An 18,585-nucleotide genomic window follows, 5' to 3' on the forward strand; every position below is an offset into this window, starting at 1 on the left:
ATCTGGACTTTTTGTGTAGTTGTGTCTTTTGCAATTTAATATAGCTTAATAAAAAGTTCTATATTTTTATTTTACTTCTGTTTTAGTGAAGCATATATAAGACCTTATGTAAACCTGGGGTCGTCTAGTGTGGAGTTTTGCTTGTCTATAAAGGATGTTTTTTGGAGAGCTTAAAATGATTTGTTGATGCGAAAAAAAAAAAAAAAAAACTATGATTACAGCCATTCTTGGTATACACCTGCTCTGCTGAAAAAAATGTGTTAACTCTTTCTGCATTCAACACTGTCCTCAATAACGAATGAGGGGCAGCTATTGAGATAAGCATAGAAAAAAATGCAGTTGCAACACCTGACAGTTTTATCTCTAAATCCATAACATAAACTGAGATTAAATAAAAGTGAATGTTGTTATTGATTTGGTTAGATGTGTCATGTTTATTGGCTTATAACGCGATAGGCTTTTTAATACTTTAATACTATCCCTTCACACCCAGAGAAGCCTTATACAACACCATCACACGGTGTAATTGCTGCTGAATCGATAGAAGTGATTCAACATCAGTGGAAAACAGAATGTGGAGTGTAATGTGGCTATATAAGAACTCATTACTCTACCAAGCATGCTATACATCATATTAGACTGTCTTTCTGGGCTTAATGCTGTGGGCGTGAACAGGTGACTCAGCACTTTTAACAATGAGCCTGCAGTTTCTTCTCTATGCAAAATGCCTGGATTTGCGCGAGGTAAAGATAGACTGTCAATTATGATTTACATTTAATTTGTGTTTGAGTGATCTTTGGACTTTTCAGATAAGTGAGGGGCTCTAGATGATTTCAATGTAAAATCTTAAAACTTTATCATCAGAGCAGTTATAGGGACATAACTTCTCTGTTGGTGGGTAAACTGTACCTGCATTCAAGATGTCAGTACTAATGTTCCAGTAGAGCGATAAACTTACCTATCAAGTGTTCATTCAGGGGTTTTTAATGAATCAAAAACCTTGCTGGCTTTCTTTTCTGTATATCTGACCTGTGTGTTGGCATGGTGATAGATATGTTTTATGCAATGCTGTGGAACATTCCGAGCAGTTTCCATGGAGACAATCAGATTTTGGACCCTCAACCAGCAATGTTACAAAGTGCACCTTTAAAATCTAATGACAATGTAATGTCAAATCCCATAAACATATGTATGTTCTGTTTTGCTCTGCACAGCTGACAGATGCTTTTAATTCATATTTCAACAAGTCAGCTAGTTTGAGCCAGAGTGTTCTTTCAAAACATGCATTTGCTTTTCAGCTTAAGGTCTTCAAAATCACCAGACAAATGTGTTATTCATGTTCTGTTGGAAAATAATGAGCGGCATCCCGGGCTTGAAAAACAGCACAGTGCTAATGGCAAAAATGAATACAAAATGACTTGTAGATTTGTTGCATCCTTGGTGTGTTATTATGGCAGTGATGGAAAACAATGATGGAAGCACAGCCTTACCTGTTTAACCATCATTTTGACTTAGAAAACTTGCAAGATGATATGGTGTGCTGTGTATGCGCACTGCCAGAAAAATGTCTGAAAGGGAGATGGCCTTGCTCGAGTAGCTTAAGGAGGCTCTATTGAATACGTCAGCAGCAGCGCACAAAGCTGTTCACAGGCCGTCCTTGGAGAGTTTGTACATCAGAAACAATGAATGATAGGTCACGTGGAGATGGCCAGCTCTAGCAGCGTCACAGATATACACAGCTATGCACAGCTATACAGAAATACGAACATTGCATTTTGTCTCACAATTGGACCGGTAATGAGTGCTCAAGGATATGTTTTATTATCTGTTTGATTAGCAGACTGATAAAAGTTCAGATTAAATTACTGCAGATGGAACTATCATCAAAACAACAATAATACACTGGATACAAGTCTGACAGTGACCATCTCACTGCAACAGCATATTTTCACTCACTTGGTTAAAAAAAAATGTATCAGCAAATGTTTTATCAATAAAAAAAATAAATATAATGTAATGCAGTGGTGATATAGTGTCCACAATGTACACTTCTTTTAATGTATTTAATTTTAGCTAAGTTTCCTGTGGGTCATTCATGAGGCAGGAGATTGTCATGACAGAAAGATAAAACTATCAGTAAGACTTGGATTTCACACTAATTAGATTGTATGTGCCATTCTATAATACTCTGCCATTTCACAGCCCAAGGCCGACATCATTTTTTATATCAGGCTTCCTTTGTTGCTCTGAGTTACAGCGTGTTGCTATCTACCATCTCAACATCCAATGACATTACAAAGCACATATTTCGCCTGACGGTCGTTAGAGGCACAAACAAAATCATTTTAGACTTTTGAATTAAACTATGACATATGTAGATCATCGTTTTACATTTTGTCCAGTTATCTGAAACAGTTATAGCTTAATGACAGAATCATGTGCATTTCATGTTCAAAACTGTGGAATTTCACTGAAAATTAACTGTGACTTTTTTTGTTTTTGTTTGTTTGTTTAATAATCACAACTACAGGGAAGTGGGCGGACATAGGAGTAGTTGAATTTTTGAATTTTCTAAGCACTCAGTACAGGATTACTCAAACATCAAACATACATGAATCAATTGTGAGTAAACAATTGAAGAGGAACCCTGGTTAAAAGCATGAAAGGTCATAAAGGTTCCATAATACATCCCCTTTAAAGCAATATGCACCAACTGGACTACTTTAAAGATTAAACGTCAAATGATTAGTGAAGAGTAAAATCTGAACAATCCTATTTCTTCCCCCACTGACTACTAACATAAAATAAGCCACCACTTGACAGCTAAATCTGTTTTGGGAAGAAAGGGCGCATTTATTACTTAAACGAGGGGGACATCTAGTGGTCAATTATATATTACCCATTTTATGATTTTGATTTTTGGGTACTGACATGAAACAAAAAAACAAAAAAACACAAACAAAAATAAAACAAACTAATAAAATAAATAAATAAATAAATAAATAAATAAATAAATAAAAATAAACATGCATTGAATATTTTAATATTTTTGAACCGACTAACGTGCATATAAAATTAAACTGGCAGTCCCTTTAACTGCTGTTACAAAAGTTACATTTTTTGGTTCCCACGTATCCACGAACGCTCCTAAAGTACAGTTTACCTGACTGTACCGCGTTGGCCTCCAGGGCGCGCCCGTCTCACTGTTCACTCCATGCGTTCACCTTTCCACCTGGCGCACGTGTTTATGAGTGAAGCAAACATGTCCACAACCGAGTCACGGTATTTCAGACTAAAATTATGCCATACTAACCTTTTGGCATCACTCCCTCTCCTCTGACGTCATGCATTACGTGTTTTAGGATCAACCCGCAACTGAACTGAGTGATTTTGTGCGTTGACTCTAATTATTTACTCAGAGCCGTGGTACGAAACCCTTACCGGAAATATTCTACGTTTATACTGGGTGCAACTTGACGCACCCATCTTTCGCTACGTCCACAGGTCCCTCCTCCCCCGACAAGTTTGACAGCTTCGACGCTCATTTGCCAGGACTGCGCCAACAGGCTGACGCACTCTCACCCGCTTTTACCTGTTATTTATTGGATACATGCGGCTTTTGCGTCTCCGCCTGACTATGGGGAACTATCGGAATCCACTATTGTAATCGCGTTCCTTCTGTTTGAAAATTGGAGTTCCTACTGTTGTCTCTCTTTTTTTTTTTACAACTTTTACCTCTGGAAGTCGCAGATAAAAGCTTCAACATGTCAAAAAGCGCCACGGAGGAGGTGAACAAGCTCACGGAAAGTACATACAAGGTGAGCACATAGGCGCCTGTGGGATATAAGGATATATCATGAAATCCACATGAAACTGAATGAGACCACAGCTTTATCTGGAGTTCACGGGTGTTTTTAATTAGGATAGGAACTGCTAATTAGGCAACCTCTAACCAGAAATGTGCCTTCCCCAAATTAGCCAATTTAACAAAAACTCTATGGGCCCTCTTGGGAACTTTTCACAATAGCCTATTTGTTTTGAAAAAGACATCCAAAAATATTCCTGAAGTCTCCTACCTTTTTATCCATAGAGACTGCCCCTGACATGGAATGACAGTTACAGTGTTGAATCACTGGTTTGAGAAGGATAGCCCCACCCTAGGAGTGCCCTTGCTTTATTTTGAGTTACCAACCTGCCTGACCGCCCTTTGTGTAACACTGTGAGGTGATGGCATGTGTGTCGTTTGACGTGGTGGTTATGCCTCATTTAGATGGAAACCTCTGTGCATTGTGGCTTAGTGTTATACATATTATACAGCTTCAATGGAGCACAAAACCTCTTCATAGCCCTTGTTGATTTTAAAATGTTTTTTCTTAATGTTTCATTTTTGGAAGAATAGTCTATGGCCCTAAAATAATCAATGAGGAAGCAAATGGCATAGGTTGACAAAATATTCCAAACTTATTAGCCTGTAGTTGGTGAAGGTATTAGTACATTAGGTCATAGTACTTGTCCCTGACATATTATATTGATATAAAATGTACTGGTCAACAAAAGAACCCCTGCCTTGTGGCTAGGAGACTTACTTGTCTTCTCTGCTGTCCATAACTTTGTTTCAGATTATTTCAGATGATTACATAATATGTGGCCCGTTCATGTTGAATGTTTGTGCCAGTCAATTCTTTCATTTATTATCTACAAAAAGGGGCAAATGTGCAAAGGGGCACTATGTAACGGATCTATCTGCATCTGCCATCACCTGCTTGTCTCCGTGGGTTGTTATATCTTTGCATAGAATGTTCCACAGTATTGCGTTAAACTTGTAATTCACTAATCCTTATCTCATTGGAGACAAGCAGATGATACTACCAGGCCAATATTAGGCCAAGTTACAGGTCTGACCTTTGGAGAGGCGAGCCCAGTCACAGCAAGACTGAATGTTTTTCAATGTAGTATATACACTCACCTAAAGGATTATTAGGAACACCTGTTCAATTTCTCCTTAATGCAATTATCTAATCAACCAATCACATGGCAGTTGCTTCAATGCATTTAGGGGTGTGGTCCTGGTCAAGACAATCTCCTGAACTCCAAACTGAATGTCAGAATGGGAAAGAAAGGTGATTTAAGCAATTTGGAGCGTGGCATGGTTGTTGGTGTCAGACGGCCGGTCTGAGTATTTCACAATCTGCTCAGTTACTGGGATTTTCACGCACAACCATTTCTAGGGTTTACAAAGAATGGTGTGAAAAAGGAAAAACATCCAGTATGTGGCAGTCCTGTGGGCGAAAATGCCTTGTTGATGCTAGAGGTCAGAGGAGAATGGGCCAAGTGATTCAAGCTGATAGAAGAGAAACGTTGACTGAAATAACCACTCGTTACAACCGAGGAATGCAGCAAAGCATTTGTGAAGCCACAACACGCACAACCTTGAGGTGGATGGGCTACAACAGCAGAAGACCCCACCGGGTACCACTCATCTCCACTACAAATAGGAAAAAGAGGCTACAATTTGCTCACCAAAATTGGACAGTTGAAGACTGGAAAAATGTTGCCTGGTCTGATGAGTCTGGATTTCTGTTGAGACATTCAAATGGTAGAGTCAGAATTTGGCATAAACAGAATGAGAACATGGATCCATCATACCTTGTTACCACTGTGCAGGCTGGTGGTGGTGGTGTAATGGTGTGGGGGATGTTTTCTTGGCACACTTTAGATCCCCTAGTGCCAATTGGGCATTGTTTAAATGCCACGGGCTACCTGAACATTGTTTCTGACCATGTCCATCCCTTCATGACCACCATGTACCCATCCTCTGATGGCTACTTCCAGCAGGATAATGCACCATGTCATAAAGCACGAATCATTTCAAATTCGTTTCTTGAACATGACAATGGGTTCACTGTACTACAATGGCCCCCACAGTCACCAGATCTCAACCCAATAGAGCATCTTTGGGATGTGGTGGAACGGGAGCTTCGTGCCCTGGATGTGCATCCCACAAATCTCCATTAACTGCAAGATGCTCCTATCAATATGGGCCAACATTTCTAAAGAATGAATCAGCACCTTGTTGAATCAGTGCCACGTAGAATTAAGGCAGTTCTGAAGGCGAAAGGGGGTCAAACACCGTATTAGTATGGTGCTCCTAATAATCCTTCAGGTGAGTGTAGTATAACACTTTTAATTGAAATGCTACATCAAAAACTTTAATGCCATACTGCGGAACATTTCAGGTAAAGCAATACCATCTCCATGGAGATGAGCAGGTGGCCAATCCTCTACCAGAAAAGTTACATTGCCTTCAAGTGATTGTGTTTTGGATCATTCATTGTTCAAATCCTGTTCATGATTCATTTTGGCTGTAAATGTATTAACCAACAGGAGCAGGTTAGCCTTCGTGACACACCTAGCCACAATAAATGTAGAACTTTTTCAGTTTTCTCAGCAGCCCTCTGTGAGATGGCGACAGCTCCTTGGTATGATGAAAAGCCACCAAAAGACTCCAGGATTAATAATTTAGCTGCTTGTGTGTGTTGTGTGGTAAGATTATACAGGAAGCTTTCAGTGGCCATCACAAGTCTTTGCCGTACAGTGCTTATGAGCTGTCTGGGAGTCACTTACGACTCAGAACCTAACGTAGATCTATGCTGTGATCTGGGCTGGTCTGGGATTGTTTCATACAATACTCTACATTTATCCAGGCTTAGCAATGTCCAAAAGTCTACACTCAGCAATGGCCAGTTAAAACCAACTTTTAAAACTACTGTAAAATTCCCAGTATTTTTATTCCTTAATGTGTAAGGTAACTTTATGGCATTTTATTTCCTTCAACAGAATGTTATGGAACAGTTCAACCCAGGGCTGAGGAATCTGATCAACCTGGGCAAAAACTATGAAAAAGCTGTGGCTGGTAAGACATTAACCTTTCTATTGGGTGATCTGGATGATGGCAAGTAGGTCTGAACAATATAAAATGATGTTAACACTGCAATGGTTCTCTGCATAGTTATATTAATTATTTTTTCTTATATATACAGCTCTTTTTAGAGATTTAAAATTGAATCAAAATCAAATGTAGATGAAAGAAAAAAGTTCATGGTTCAGCCACAATAAAAAGTTACACATTTTCTAGGGCTCTAATAAAAAATAAATAAATAAATAAATAAAAAAAAAGCAAAATTCAATAATACATTTTTGAATCATTGTTACTAAAAGTAAAGCACTTTTCTTTTCAGCCATGATTCTGGCAGGGAAGCTGTATTTTGATGCTGTGTCAAAGATTGGAGAAAATGCTGCAGCATCCCCAGTCTCCAGAGAATTGGGTAAGTTTTATGCTATTAACTGCTTTTCATCATCTTATTTTTAGTGTGCAGTTTGTGTGGTGGGAAATGCAGTTACTGAAAGGTTTTTCTCACAAGTACCAGTAGTATACATAACATTTGTTTCAGATTTATTTTTAAAAGCTGACTTTTTTATTATTATTATTTGTTTGCTGTGATCAGATTAATTTGTATTTTATTTTCTAAGTAAAACACAGGGAGATGTAGCAGTACACCATAAAAATATGTAAAAAGGACATGGTGGTGGTTGGGGGACCCCCAGCTCTGTTTTTTTTTTTCCAGATTATGTTTATGTTGCCTGGTTTCACATGATGTGTACGCCATAACAACTTGTGGAAACAGTTGTTAAACCATTGAGGTGTACACAGACAGACTAGTTTCTCCTGCTTATGTGGAGCCTTTTTTTCATCATTTCTGTTGTGCTCATTTTGAGTTTTATACAAATATTTTGAGCTCTTCTTTAGTGCTGTACAGTGACTGCATGTATTTGGGTGATACTTACTAAATTGAGTTACTGTCTAAAACAAAAGGGAAATGAGTCTTCTTGGGGACTATCATAGGTTACTGTTTAGGATACACCCTAATCCTAACCCTATTGGCAAATGGTTAAATATGTCTTTAAGCGGCTTGTCCCATGTCTAATTTACAATTCCGTCCTGTTTGGCACATTTAGTCGCTGCCACCGGAGGTCTGTTTGATGTAACCATAGTTTGTGGCTCTACTCTCTTGTTGATGGACAAAAACTGCTAATTAATTTCAGCATCAGTGGGAAGTGCCACCTGCCACTGCAGTGTCTACTTCCTGGCTGTGCAGTTCAGAGAAGGGCATGTTTGTTTTTCAAGACTGTTATGTGGGTAGAATAAATGCATTAATCAAGTATTTCTAAATAAAGATGCCTACGATAAACCTATTGTTCTATAGTATCAAGATCAATCATCTGGTCCCTCAGGTCACATATTGATTAATGCAAAAGCAAAAGCAATGTACTGTGTGGATCAGGAGATAAATAGTGTAGTTTAAGTCTGTAGCAGAATGAGTGTAATTTGGGTGGAAGACTGAGACAGCTCCTGGATGTAGTGAGGCAGATCTGGTGAAACGTGAGCTGTGCTGACGTGTAGCCGGCCCGAAACCAGACCCTCAGAGTCAGTGGAGGATGGTGCTCCTCTCCTCCTCCTTTACCTCTGCCTCCCCTGCTCCTGTGTCCCAGTTCAGATATCAACAGGGTTTTCATTCAAACACCTCAGAATCATGACGCTCTTATACAAAGAGCAGCAAAAAAACTCAGGAATCAGGCCTTATAGTGTCAAAGGAGCAGTTTTCAAAAACACTCTACAACCAAAAGGCCAGGCAGTGAAAATAAAGAATCTATTGGTAATTTGGAGCTCAACTGGCAGCAGAGCCACTTTACATAATTCACATTCATGTTTGCATGTTGTGAAGTGTGCGTGTGTCCCAGACCACAGGGACTATACGCCCACAGAGATCCAACACACCTTTATGTTCAGAGCGGGGAGGAAAACAAATTATTACAAACATTTAGAATAAAACATCTATCTAAAACCAAAGAAGCAGTTTTGTTACACTATCAAAAGTTGTCCACTTCTTTGCTATGATAAAATACAGCTGTGTAGTATGACTTGATGTGAGCAGGGTAAGCCAAACAGATCTGTGGCCAGCCTGCTGCTTTTATCAAGGTTCACTTTGTTGACTATTGGCAGTGGCTTCTGAGGTTGTCCACAATGTGACACACTCTCGCGCCTCCACATTACCTGCCCTAGCACAACTGTTGCTTGGCAACTGCAATCACAATAAACATAATGGAATAAAATTAGCAGATTATAAGATTCGACTCAGTTGGTTTTGGCTGTACAGATTGTATTCAGTTTACTAAAGTATGGGAACTTTCCATAGTTCTTGTTTATAGTTTTTGGAAGAACCTGCTATAATAACACGTTTTAATTCACCTGGATTCTTCTGGTTTGTATCTCTTTCAAATAAAGCTGTTTCCCTGAAGTACCAAGGCTTCAAGATTATTATTAATTGTATTGTGAAACAAAGTTCTTGCTCCTGTTTCTCTATCACAGCTATAATCAGAACATGTTGTACTGTTTTGAAAATGTCCAGATCATGTCATTTGCTTATATGTATGGAAATACAAAAGAGATAAATGACTAGACTGAGAAAATGGTTTAAGAACACAAAAATGAGTGCATCAATATCAGGCAAACTGTGCTTGTCTGTTTACTTACTATCATGTACTGTCTTTGGTTTTGTGTTCAGTCGGATGGATGGTCTGTATGGACCCTGTCCACAAGAATTAGTCATGACATTTAGGTTTATCCAAGTACAGTAGCAGTTCTGACACATAGCAGCAAAATGAAAGCACTTTGATTTCTTTTCTCTTGTCACAGATTAATCTAATCTGTGTTACTGTTTTCTGTGGCAGGTGTGGTTCTGATGGAAATCTCTGAGGTTCATCGTAAAGCTCATTATGAGCTGGAAGAAAATGTAAGTTCAGTCTTTATGCCACATCCCTCTCCCTCCACTAGATTTAGTGCACCTGTTGCTTTATTTTCACTTTCTGGACAGGCCTGAACATGTCTCAGAGCACAGCTGGGGCTCACACAGTGTGCAGAGCTCACTGCAAAACAATGCAGAGAATTGTCTGTGTGTATCTATATTTCTATTGTAATGCTTTTATATTTTAAGTTGCTAGAACAATGTCATTTTGTAGGCTAAATAAGACAAGGTTCCCAGTGCTGCTGTAGGAGGTTGTGGCTTCTTAGTGACTCATTGCACAAATTCAAACAGTGAAATAAACAGTTAGATCCTGATGGTATGTGATGATGTTTGTTGAGACAAAGCATGCCTGTGCTCCACGTGGGTCTAATGTACGGCACCACATCTCGACGTGGTGACGGAGCCTCAGCCCCTCACCACACTCACACTTACAAACAGGACAAGGCTGTGGGCTTTCCCACGCTCCAGCACTGACTCATGCAGACTTTCACCTTGGACTTGGCTCTCACTCCCGCACACACATGCTCCATACTCTCCCAATATCACCCTCCTTCTCACTGTTAAAGTGGTTTTGCTGTGAGCTCCTGGAGACAGCAGACAAACTGTAGCCCATTCTGCCCTCTGTTTTGTGCTCACCTCTGTGTCTTTGTGTCTCCCTCACCTGAAGTTTAAAAGGTTTCATCGGGAGATAGTGTCCGAACTGGAGAAGAAAACTGACATGGATGTCAAATACATGACTGTAAGTAGACATACTATTCCTGAGTCAGCAGTCAAAAATTGTATAGCATTACATTGATTTCTCCATGTTTTATTATATTTTGGGGGTTGAGTTTGTATTGTATACTGTGTATTGTATATACAAATACAATACATGATATACTGTGTTGTGTACTGTGCTGGGAAGAATACATTGAATATTGCGTACCTGAATTCAAATGTTCTTTGTAAGGTAGGCTATTCTGTTACATGGTCCAATTGGTGAACTGTATTTTGAATAGTGTAATACACTCACAATATATTATAAAAACACAACCTCACACCGCCTGCTTTATAATATGTTTGTTTGAGTGTTTGTTGTGGATTTATCACTAATTAGAGAGGGAAAATTTGCATGTGCGCTCACCATAAGATCTATGTTTCTATTTTTCTCTCTAATACTGTGCAGTTTGAAGCCTAAATTGTGTTATCCAGTTCTGCAATGTATTCCTTAGATTTTTGTAAAATAATTGTAACTAACTGTGCCGAAATACAATTACTCTATTAAAATTAGCATTCTGAATATATAATTTTGGTACATGTACTTGGTTACTTCCCAACATGGTATATAAGGAGCACAAAATATTACAGGGTAATTTTTAAGACAGAATCCATCCCTGTGAACTGACATTACAGTTTATTTTTCCAGGCCACCTATAAGAGGTATCAAATGGAGCACAAGATGAAGCAGGATTCTCTGGAGAAGTCACAGTCAGACTTGAAGAAACTAAGAAGAAAAAGCCAAGGCAAGAATGCCAACAAGTACGAAAACAAAGAGAGTGAGGTGAGATGAAGGCATATGTTTATATGCTCATATCTCATAGTTTTATAGATTAGCATTTATAGATTAGCATGATATGGGTGCAGGCTAATCCGGAAAGCGGGCTGTGTTTTGTTGGCCGAGATGGCATCTCTCAATCACGCATCATCTTTGACTTTGGTGTATGTTAATTATAGAGTTAAATGTTGTTCTTGTCAACAGAAAAGTCCCTTGGGTGTGCCTATGAGTCTGTCACTGTATTAACAAGGAATGAACTTTGAAACTGAAGGAAGAGGAAACTGGTTTTAAATTGTTTTTGCTTTGAGATGCTTGAGATTTAAAATGCGCCTTTTTATCAGAACAGCTGAGAAAGTGTAATACTGTGTTTGTTTGAAGTAAAGTAGACACATTCCTTAAATATCTTTTTGCAGTAAATAATTATTTTTTGTTGAGTGAGTTGTCACTGAAACATTGTAAGGTGTGTGCCTGTTGAAGTCAGTGTAAAGGAAGTGAGGTTAGATCACTGGGAAGCATATGTCAAGTTACTTGTGGAAATGAATAAGGAAATTACAGATGCATTCAGATGTGTCTCAGATAAAATAGACATTTGGTTGACATTTGCTGATTTAAAATGACTACTGAACCAATATGTAAAAATTCTTGTTTAGTAACTGCACCCTGTATGAATTGCTGCTCATCTTTTTATTATGTATATACCCTTCAGTTTTAAAAGTGGCTGCTGTGTAAATGGTCCTGACCCAACCTGTCCGAGCTGATAAGGCAGTCTCCCTTTGCTTTAGTGCAAACCTATATTTTATAATGGCTGCACCTTGGTGATTAAGCCTTTTAGAGGGAATTCATCACCTTTGTTTCTTTGCATGCTTTGTGTAGCTTTTGTATTGTCTGTTAAGGAAAACACACTGATGTTAAACATGTGGCTAACAAGATAAGCAAAGTTGATTTAATAAATCAAGCTAAATCATTGCATGTGATATTATCAAAAATATTAACTTGGTTCTTTCCTTGGTACATACTGGCAGTGCCTGGAGACCTTGATGACACGTCAGATGGACATGCAGTTGTTCGTTGCTGATGGCTGCAAAGAAGCGTTACTGGAGGAGAAGAGGCGCTTCTGTTTTCTAGTGGACAAACACTGCATGTTCTCCTACCAAACTGCTGCTTTTCATGACAAGGTGAATACAACCCTCGCATGCACTTCAACCTTTTACCTAATGTGTGCTAAACCTTTGTGTTTTCTAATGTTGCTGAAAGGCCAAGGATATCCTCAAAGCAAAGATCAGCTCGTGGCAGGATCAGTGCAATGATGCGACAGACATGCCGGACAGTGTGCTGACCATGATTGAAGCTCTGCGTGCTCCAGTGTCCATCACGCCAATGCCCTCACCTTCCCCCTCACGCCACAGTGTGGTATGTCTCACTTTTCACATTCAAACTTATGTGAAGGACATGTTTAAACATTCATTTTACACTCTCAGAACATATCAGATCCACCGGCTCCCATCAAAAAGGCCCAAACTAGTCCACTAGCAAATCTGTTTGAACAAGGAAGCCAGGAGCCAGGTAATTTTTCAGTGCTATTTTGTTTTTTCATCCACATTAACTCTGTTTAGCAATTTAAAGGAATGTGTTTCATTTGTTGACAGTTTCAGATTATGGTAATGGTGAGGATGCAGGCCTCTCCCGGTCTGTGTCTGTAGCCACAGGTCTGAACCATGTGGTGAAACGGCCTCGAGTACGGACCATCTTCCCACACAACGCTGGCAACAACAGCACCCTGATCAGCTTTGACGAGGGAGACGTTATAGTTCTGCTGATCCCTGAAGAGAAAGACGGATGGATGTACGGAGAGCTGGAGAAGAATGGAATGTTAGTCAGACACTATCACAGTCCTGATCTTTAACTCACTGTGTGAATTAGAAGTCTTTCCTTGTTTGTCTTCACCACTTTAAACATGCTGTCTGTTTAGGAGCTCCTCTGTGGGTCACTAGGTGATTTTTGTGGTTGGGACTGCATTGTCCTGGGAGTTGTCTAGATGTGTTCTCCAGTCTGATTGTTATGCAAGACTTGTACATAAAGAATACAGCTTTACTGATAAGGCAATCAAAGACAAGTGCCTGAGGCTGCAGTGCAGGGGCCTGGAGTGAGGCACAGAGCACTGCCTGCTCCATATCGCTCATATTTGACTCTTTATTATCTTACTCATTATTACGGTCTTATCTTATTGCTGCAGGTGCCAGTAGACTCTGTTTGGGTGTCTCAGTTGTTGCACATGATTGTTTGTAGTTTGTTTTATAGTTTATTTGTAGTTTGTTTGTAGACATGTCAGTAGTTTACTGTGAGTCTCATCCTAAATCTTATTAGGGCATGTCCAACAGTGTGAAGGTTGTATGGAAGAGAAAGCTTTACTGCATGGTAGTCAAGTTATGCTCAGATTTGATGGAAGCTATTTTTCTCCAAAGCTGTCTGTTGTAACATGGTATTTAACCCTCATTTTACGTTACATTTTTTGTGACATTTTAATTAATATTTTGAGGCATTCTGGAATATAGAAGACAAAGAAAAAAATCCCCAAAACAAAATAAAAAAGTGACATTGTCACATGTGTTTTTTGTTGTTGTTTTTTTTAATGTATATGCAGAAACAAATGGCTGTATTTCCCTTTAGACAAACCACATGTTATGGAGAAACGTGTAATTCAAATCAGCGTAATCTAAAATTTTGTAGAGAATGAATTGATTGCAGATATGAGCAATAATAATTTAGTGATGCAAGAAGGAACTTCTTAACATCACCTGTGAATCTGTGTAATTGTTTGCTTGATGGCCAACTTCAGGACAACTCCTTTGACTACCAGTCACCGTGTCTGTCCTCTGTGTTTCCTCAGGAGGGGCTGGTTCCCTTCATCCTACTGCCGTGCACTCACAGAGCCTCTGGTGAACAACAACAGGTAAAGAAACGTGTCCAGTATCCGGGGCTCATGTTGCACCCGACTGTATTGTTGGCATGACTTCCTCCAGTTACTCCCGTTAGACTGATAACCTTTGTAATCCAGGGCAGGACTCTCCTCATCCTAAACTGCAGATTCCTATTGTTGAGTTTCAGATGACATCACAACATTCTATAGGTCAATAAAATGTAATAAAGGTGGGGGCAGGTAAAATTAATATTTGTTAAAATAAAGCTTTTTTTGTAGGGTCTAATCACTAAAAGAAATGATCAGTTTTTTTTTATTTACCTTTTCACATTTCTGTTATGATAATACAATGTAATCGATAGGGAAAACTGGCTCTTGCCTCCCATCTGGTAGTCTGACATTACCACATTCTACAATCTGAAAACCATCAGTTTATATCTTTTTATGTAATGGTAATGAATGTGTAATATAAAATGAGAGTTTAGACTGATCATGGAGTTAGTCAGTCATATGTCTGTCTTCTCTGTAGTGTCTCAGCAGCCCCATACCGAAGTCGAAGTGTTGTCAACCTGCATCATCAAGACACAGAGACAGACGAGGCGACCATGGTGCTGCCCCCAGCCGACTATTGTAATGTGTCATATCAAAACCCAGTCAAAAACAGCATGATGCCATCGGTTAATGCTGTCCCCAGTGACAACCACCAGCCCTCACCCACGCCCTCTGCCACCTCATCCTCCTCGTCTGACCCAAACACGGTTAGTCCTTTACCTAATTTTGATTGTCAGGGATTTTCTGTTTTATAGAATTAAATCTGTTTATAAATGTTGTGAACCTACTTTCAAAAAAAGACTGACAAAATATCTGACAGTGGGGCCAGGCCAGAATATATATATATATATATATATATATATATATATATATATATATATATATATATATATATATATATATATATATATATATATATATATATATATGTATATGTATCACATTAGAGATTTGGCCTGTAACAAACATGAATATGCAAGGCTCATTGTACAAATTGCTTTCCAAATGCATTAATTAAATTAATACCAGTAATTAATGTATTGATTTTCAGTTAAATGAACACAGCAGAAAAACTTTGAACAAGGTTTACCTCTTACCCATTTTAATATAATTTGGTCACATTCGGTGGGCCGGATTAATAAGCCCAAAGGGCTTTGTGTGGCCCCCGGGCTGTATTTTGCCCATGTCTGGTTTAGTGACACAACATTTGTCCTTCCTGGTGTCTTGTCATATGACCACAGGGACGGGGGCAGGGACGTGTCCCTCAGCTCCTGCTGTTAGTGAAGGCACTTGATTGCAAATTGAGGGTTGTATAAGTTTCAATGTCTTGGAAACTTGAGCCTTCTGATGCGCTCTTGTGTCACCCGTCCCAGTGATGGTACATGTTTGGAAAATGATCTTTTCTTGCTTACTCCACACCCAGAACTTATTATGAGTTGATGAGTCATTTATAAAGAGAACTTTTTTTTTTTTTTTTTTTTTTTTTATATACCTTGTGGAATTAAAACTATTTCTGTATAGATATTTTGTCTGAGATACTGACATGGTAATTACTGTAGCTATGAGGCGTTATTTACATAATATGCAAAGAAGCAGCAAAAGCTGCGGTTTTATTTTCAGATGTTTTAAATAAATGTAAATACTTTGAGGAAAAACACCTTTTATGTTTGCTCCATCAGCGGTGCAGAAAACACTGGCTTCACTTTTATAGAAGTGGTGTGGGTTGTTGGTATTTCTGTTTCTCTGCAACTGTGGGCTGTTTGTGTAATAACAACCTTTATGGTTATGCATGGCCACATTAATGTAGGCATTAGAAGTGCAGAATGAATCACACATGTATGCTTTTGTTCTGTGGAAGGGAGAGCTTTAGCATTAAGCACCAAATATGAACTGACTTTTGATGATGACCTTAGACCTCTGTCTCTGATGCTTCAGCACGTTGTCAAATTTGAATCCACTGAGGACTCATTTCAGCCATGCTAATCCGGTGCTTTTAAGGCTCTCTCAAACAGGGTTCAGGGTGGCTGGGAGTAGCACAGGACTCACCACATTTCACAACACTGGGGGTTAATGATGAGTACATTGTTCTTTTTAATGTATTGCTAAGTTCTACCAAATATGTGGAAATGGTCATTAATGCGTACAAAATGGTACTGGCAAGTTCACCAGAAATTCCCAACTTGAGTTCTATTTTAAGGCTTGGGCTGGTTCTGCTTAAAAAAAACAACATAATAATCACTTTTTCACATTCTATATGATCCCATATCTCCACATCACCACACCTGTTCCTGCATACCTTTCATTTCACCACACATCTCTATATCAAGACTACCAAAGGTTGTTTCCACTTGAGCTTAGCTTTCACTTTGTTTGCAATGACTCAAGAGTTTGTTTTTCTACACAAACAAATCTCAGAATAGAGCTGCCTGTGAGAAAAGGGCTGCTGGGCTTCCTTGCTCTGGCTCATGTTCAGCAGAGTGGACAGCAGAGGGGGCGTGTGCCTGTGGATTTCTTTGGTAGTTGGCAACTTAAATCTGTATATTTCTTTTCCAAAACTGTTTTGGTGTATGCAACTTTGGATAGATTTTACTCTGTGTAGAAAGTGCACAGAAAAGAGTGGCATATTGAACAGAATAAAGTTTAGTTTGACTTTTGAGGAAGTGTGGCATCACTAAACAATGTGGGAGTTAAGCCAATTTCTGCCCCAGCAGGTTGGTCTAGAGAGTGAAAGGTGAGAGGTTGCAGACAGGGGAGGTGGGGTTACCCAAGAATGTACTGTCACTCCAAGGAAAAAATGCTCCCTCGCTGGTTTGACTTTTTGTGCTGATAAAGAAGAGGAAGGAGTATGTTTCAGGGATGGGTTAAAGATGTAGCCCACGATGTAGCCCACGATGTAGCCCACGATGTAGCCCACGATGTAGCCCACGATGTAGCCCACGATGTAGCCCACGATGTAGCCCACGATGTAGCCCACGATGTAGCCCACGATGTAGCCCACGATGTAGCCCACGATGTAGCCCACGATATAGCCCACGATATAGCCCACAACTGACTTAAAGAAATGCAATAAATGAATACTGTCCGTATTCATGAACACATGTAGCTAAACATCCCTGCCCTGTTACATGACCTTTTAGCTATATCTAATGGAAAAAGGTCATGTAGCAGTTAGGAAGCACATTCTCTTCTGGGACATAATGGTCAACAGAGACACTTTGGTGCACACATCCCATCTGCACTCACAGCTGCTGTCGACATCTAGTGGTAGCCATGAGAAATTACAGGTTCGAACAATGAAACTGGCCATTGCATGAATAGGAAAAAAAAACTTGGCATTATGTCAAACACTGGAACAAGTGTCATGCTGATGTATAATGATGTTGAAATATCTTTTTATGTCACTATCACCCACCCCTTAATTGATGTATTTTCTACAGCAAGCACAGCCAAATGGCACCTCCAGACCTGCACCTGCTCCTTATCTAGCGTAAGTCATTAATTAATTTCTGCTAAGTCCCCTTTTCCTCTCTGTTCTCATTGTGATGTCATGTTTTCAGAGGAGGAAACCCTTTCGCCACAGTCCGGCTACGTCCCACTGTCACCAATGACCGCTCTGCACCAGTTATTTGATGAGGCTCCACTTTTGTCTCACACGCTGTTCATCCAAGCTGCTGGAACCAGACTTTGTCGTTCAGAAACCTTTGGTCTGACTTAAACTGAATTTGGCCAGCACTGACTTGAAAAATGCCATTGGATTATGGGATATCCTTCTGACTGCAAACTCTTAAAACAATTTTATTACGATACGCTTATATTTAATATGTATTTTATATGTATGTTTAGTCTTTTGTTTGTGGTGGTGATGACATGGAAGTGACCACATTTGTACCTGCACTTGACAAGTTTAATAAATATGGTCATACAATATTTGTGTTGCATTGCATAGAGAATGTTACAGATTCTTATTGTTGCCATAGGACAGTAGATTAATCTACTGTTGAACACTATATTTTATATTTGGGTCCCTTTATTATGTTGGTCATAACGAACTGTCTACTGCACAATGAACTGTTTTATTCAAAGTGATGCACAGAGGTGATCTCCATCCCTAAGTGTCTTATGACAAAAGCTTGGTTTTTGCCATCTTTTTTATTTTTTTGGAGATTGTTATCACGTCTTTGCCTTAAAAACAAACAATTCTTTAATGTAACCTTCTGTAT

At 39.2% G+C, this 18,585-nt stretch overlaps 1 protein-coding gene across 1 annotated transcript; it reads left to right on the forward strand.

Annotated features, from left to right (window-relative positions):
• The first annotated feature begins 3,536 nt into the window (after positions 1–3,536).
• baiap2l1b (BAR/IMD domain containing adaptor protein 2 like 1b) lies at positions 3,537–18,545 on the forward strand. The gene is made up of 14 exons (XM_033970766.2): positions 3,537–3,818; positions 6,838–6,913; positions 7,239–7,325; positions 9,790–9,851; positions 10,531–10,602; positions 11,269–11,403; positions 12,420–12,572; positions 12,652–12,807; positions 12,876–12,960; positions 13,044–13,266; positions 14,285–14,347; positions 14,844–15,072; positions 17,803–17,852; positions 17,923–18,545. Exons 1-14 carry the CDS (start codon positions 3,765–3,767, stop codon positions 17,993–17,995), a joined length of 1,518 nt encoding a protein of 505 aa, XP_033826657.1. The 5' UTR covers positions 3,537–3,764; the 3' UTR covers positions 17,996–18,545.
• Positions 18,546–18,585: the final 40 nt, after the last annotated feature.

The sequence above is a fragment of the Periophthalmus magnuspinnatus genome, chromosome 8, assembly GCF_009829125.3.
Source record: "Periophthalmus magnuspinnatus isolate fPerMag1 chromosome 8, fPerMag1.2.pri, whole genome shotgun sequence".
Taxonomy (NCBI): Eukaryota; Metazoa; Chordata; class Actinopteri; order Gobiiformes; family Gobiidae; genus Periophthalmus; species Periophthalmus magnuspinnatus.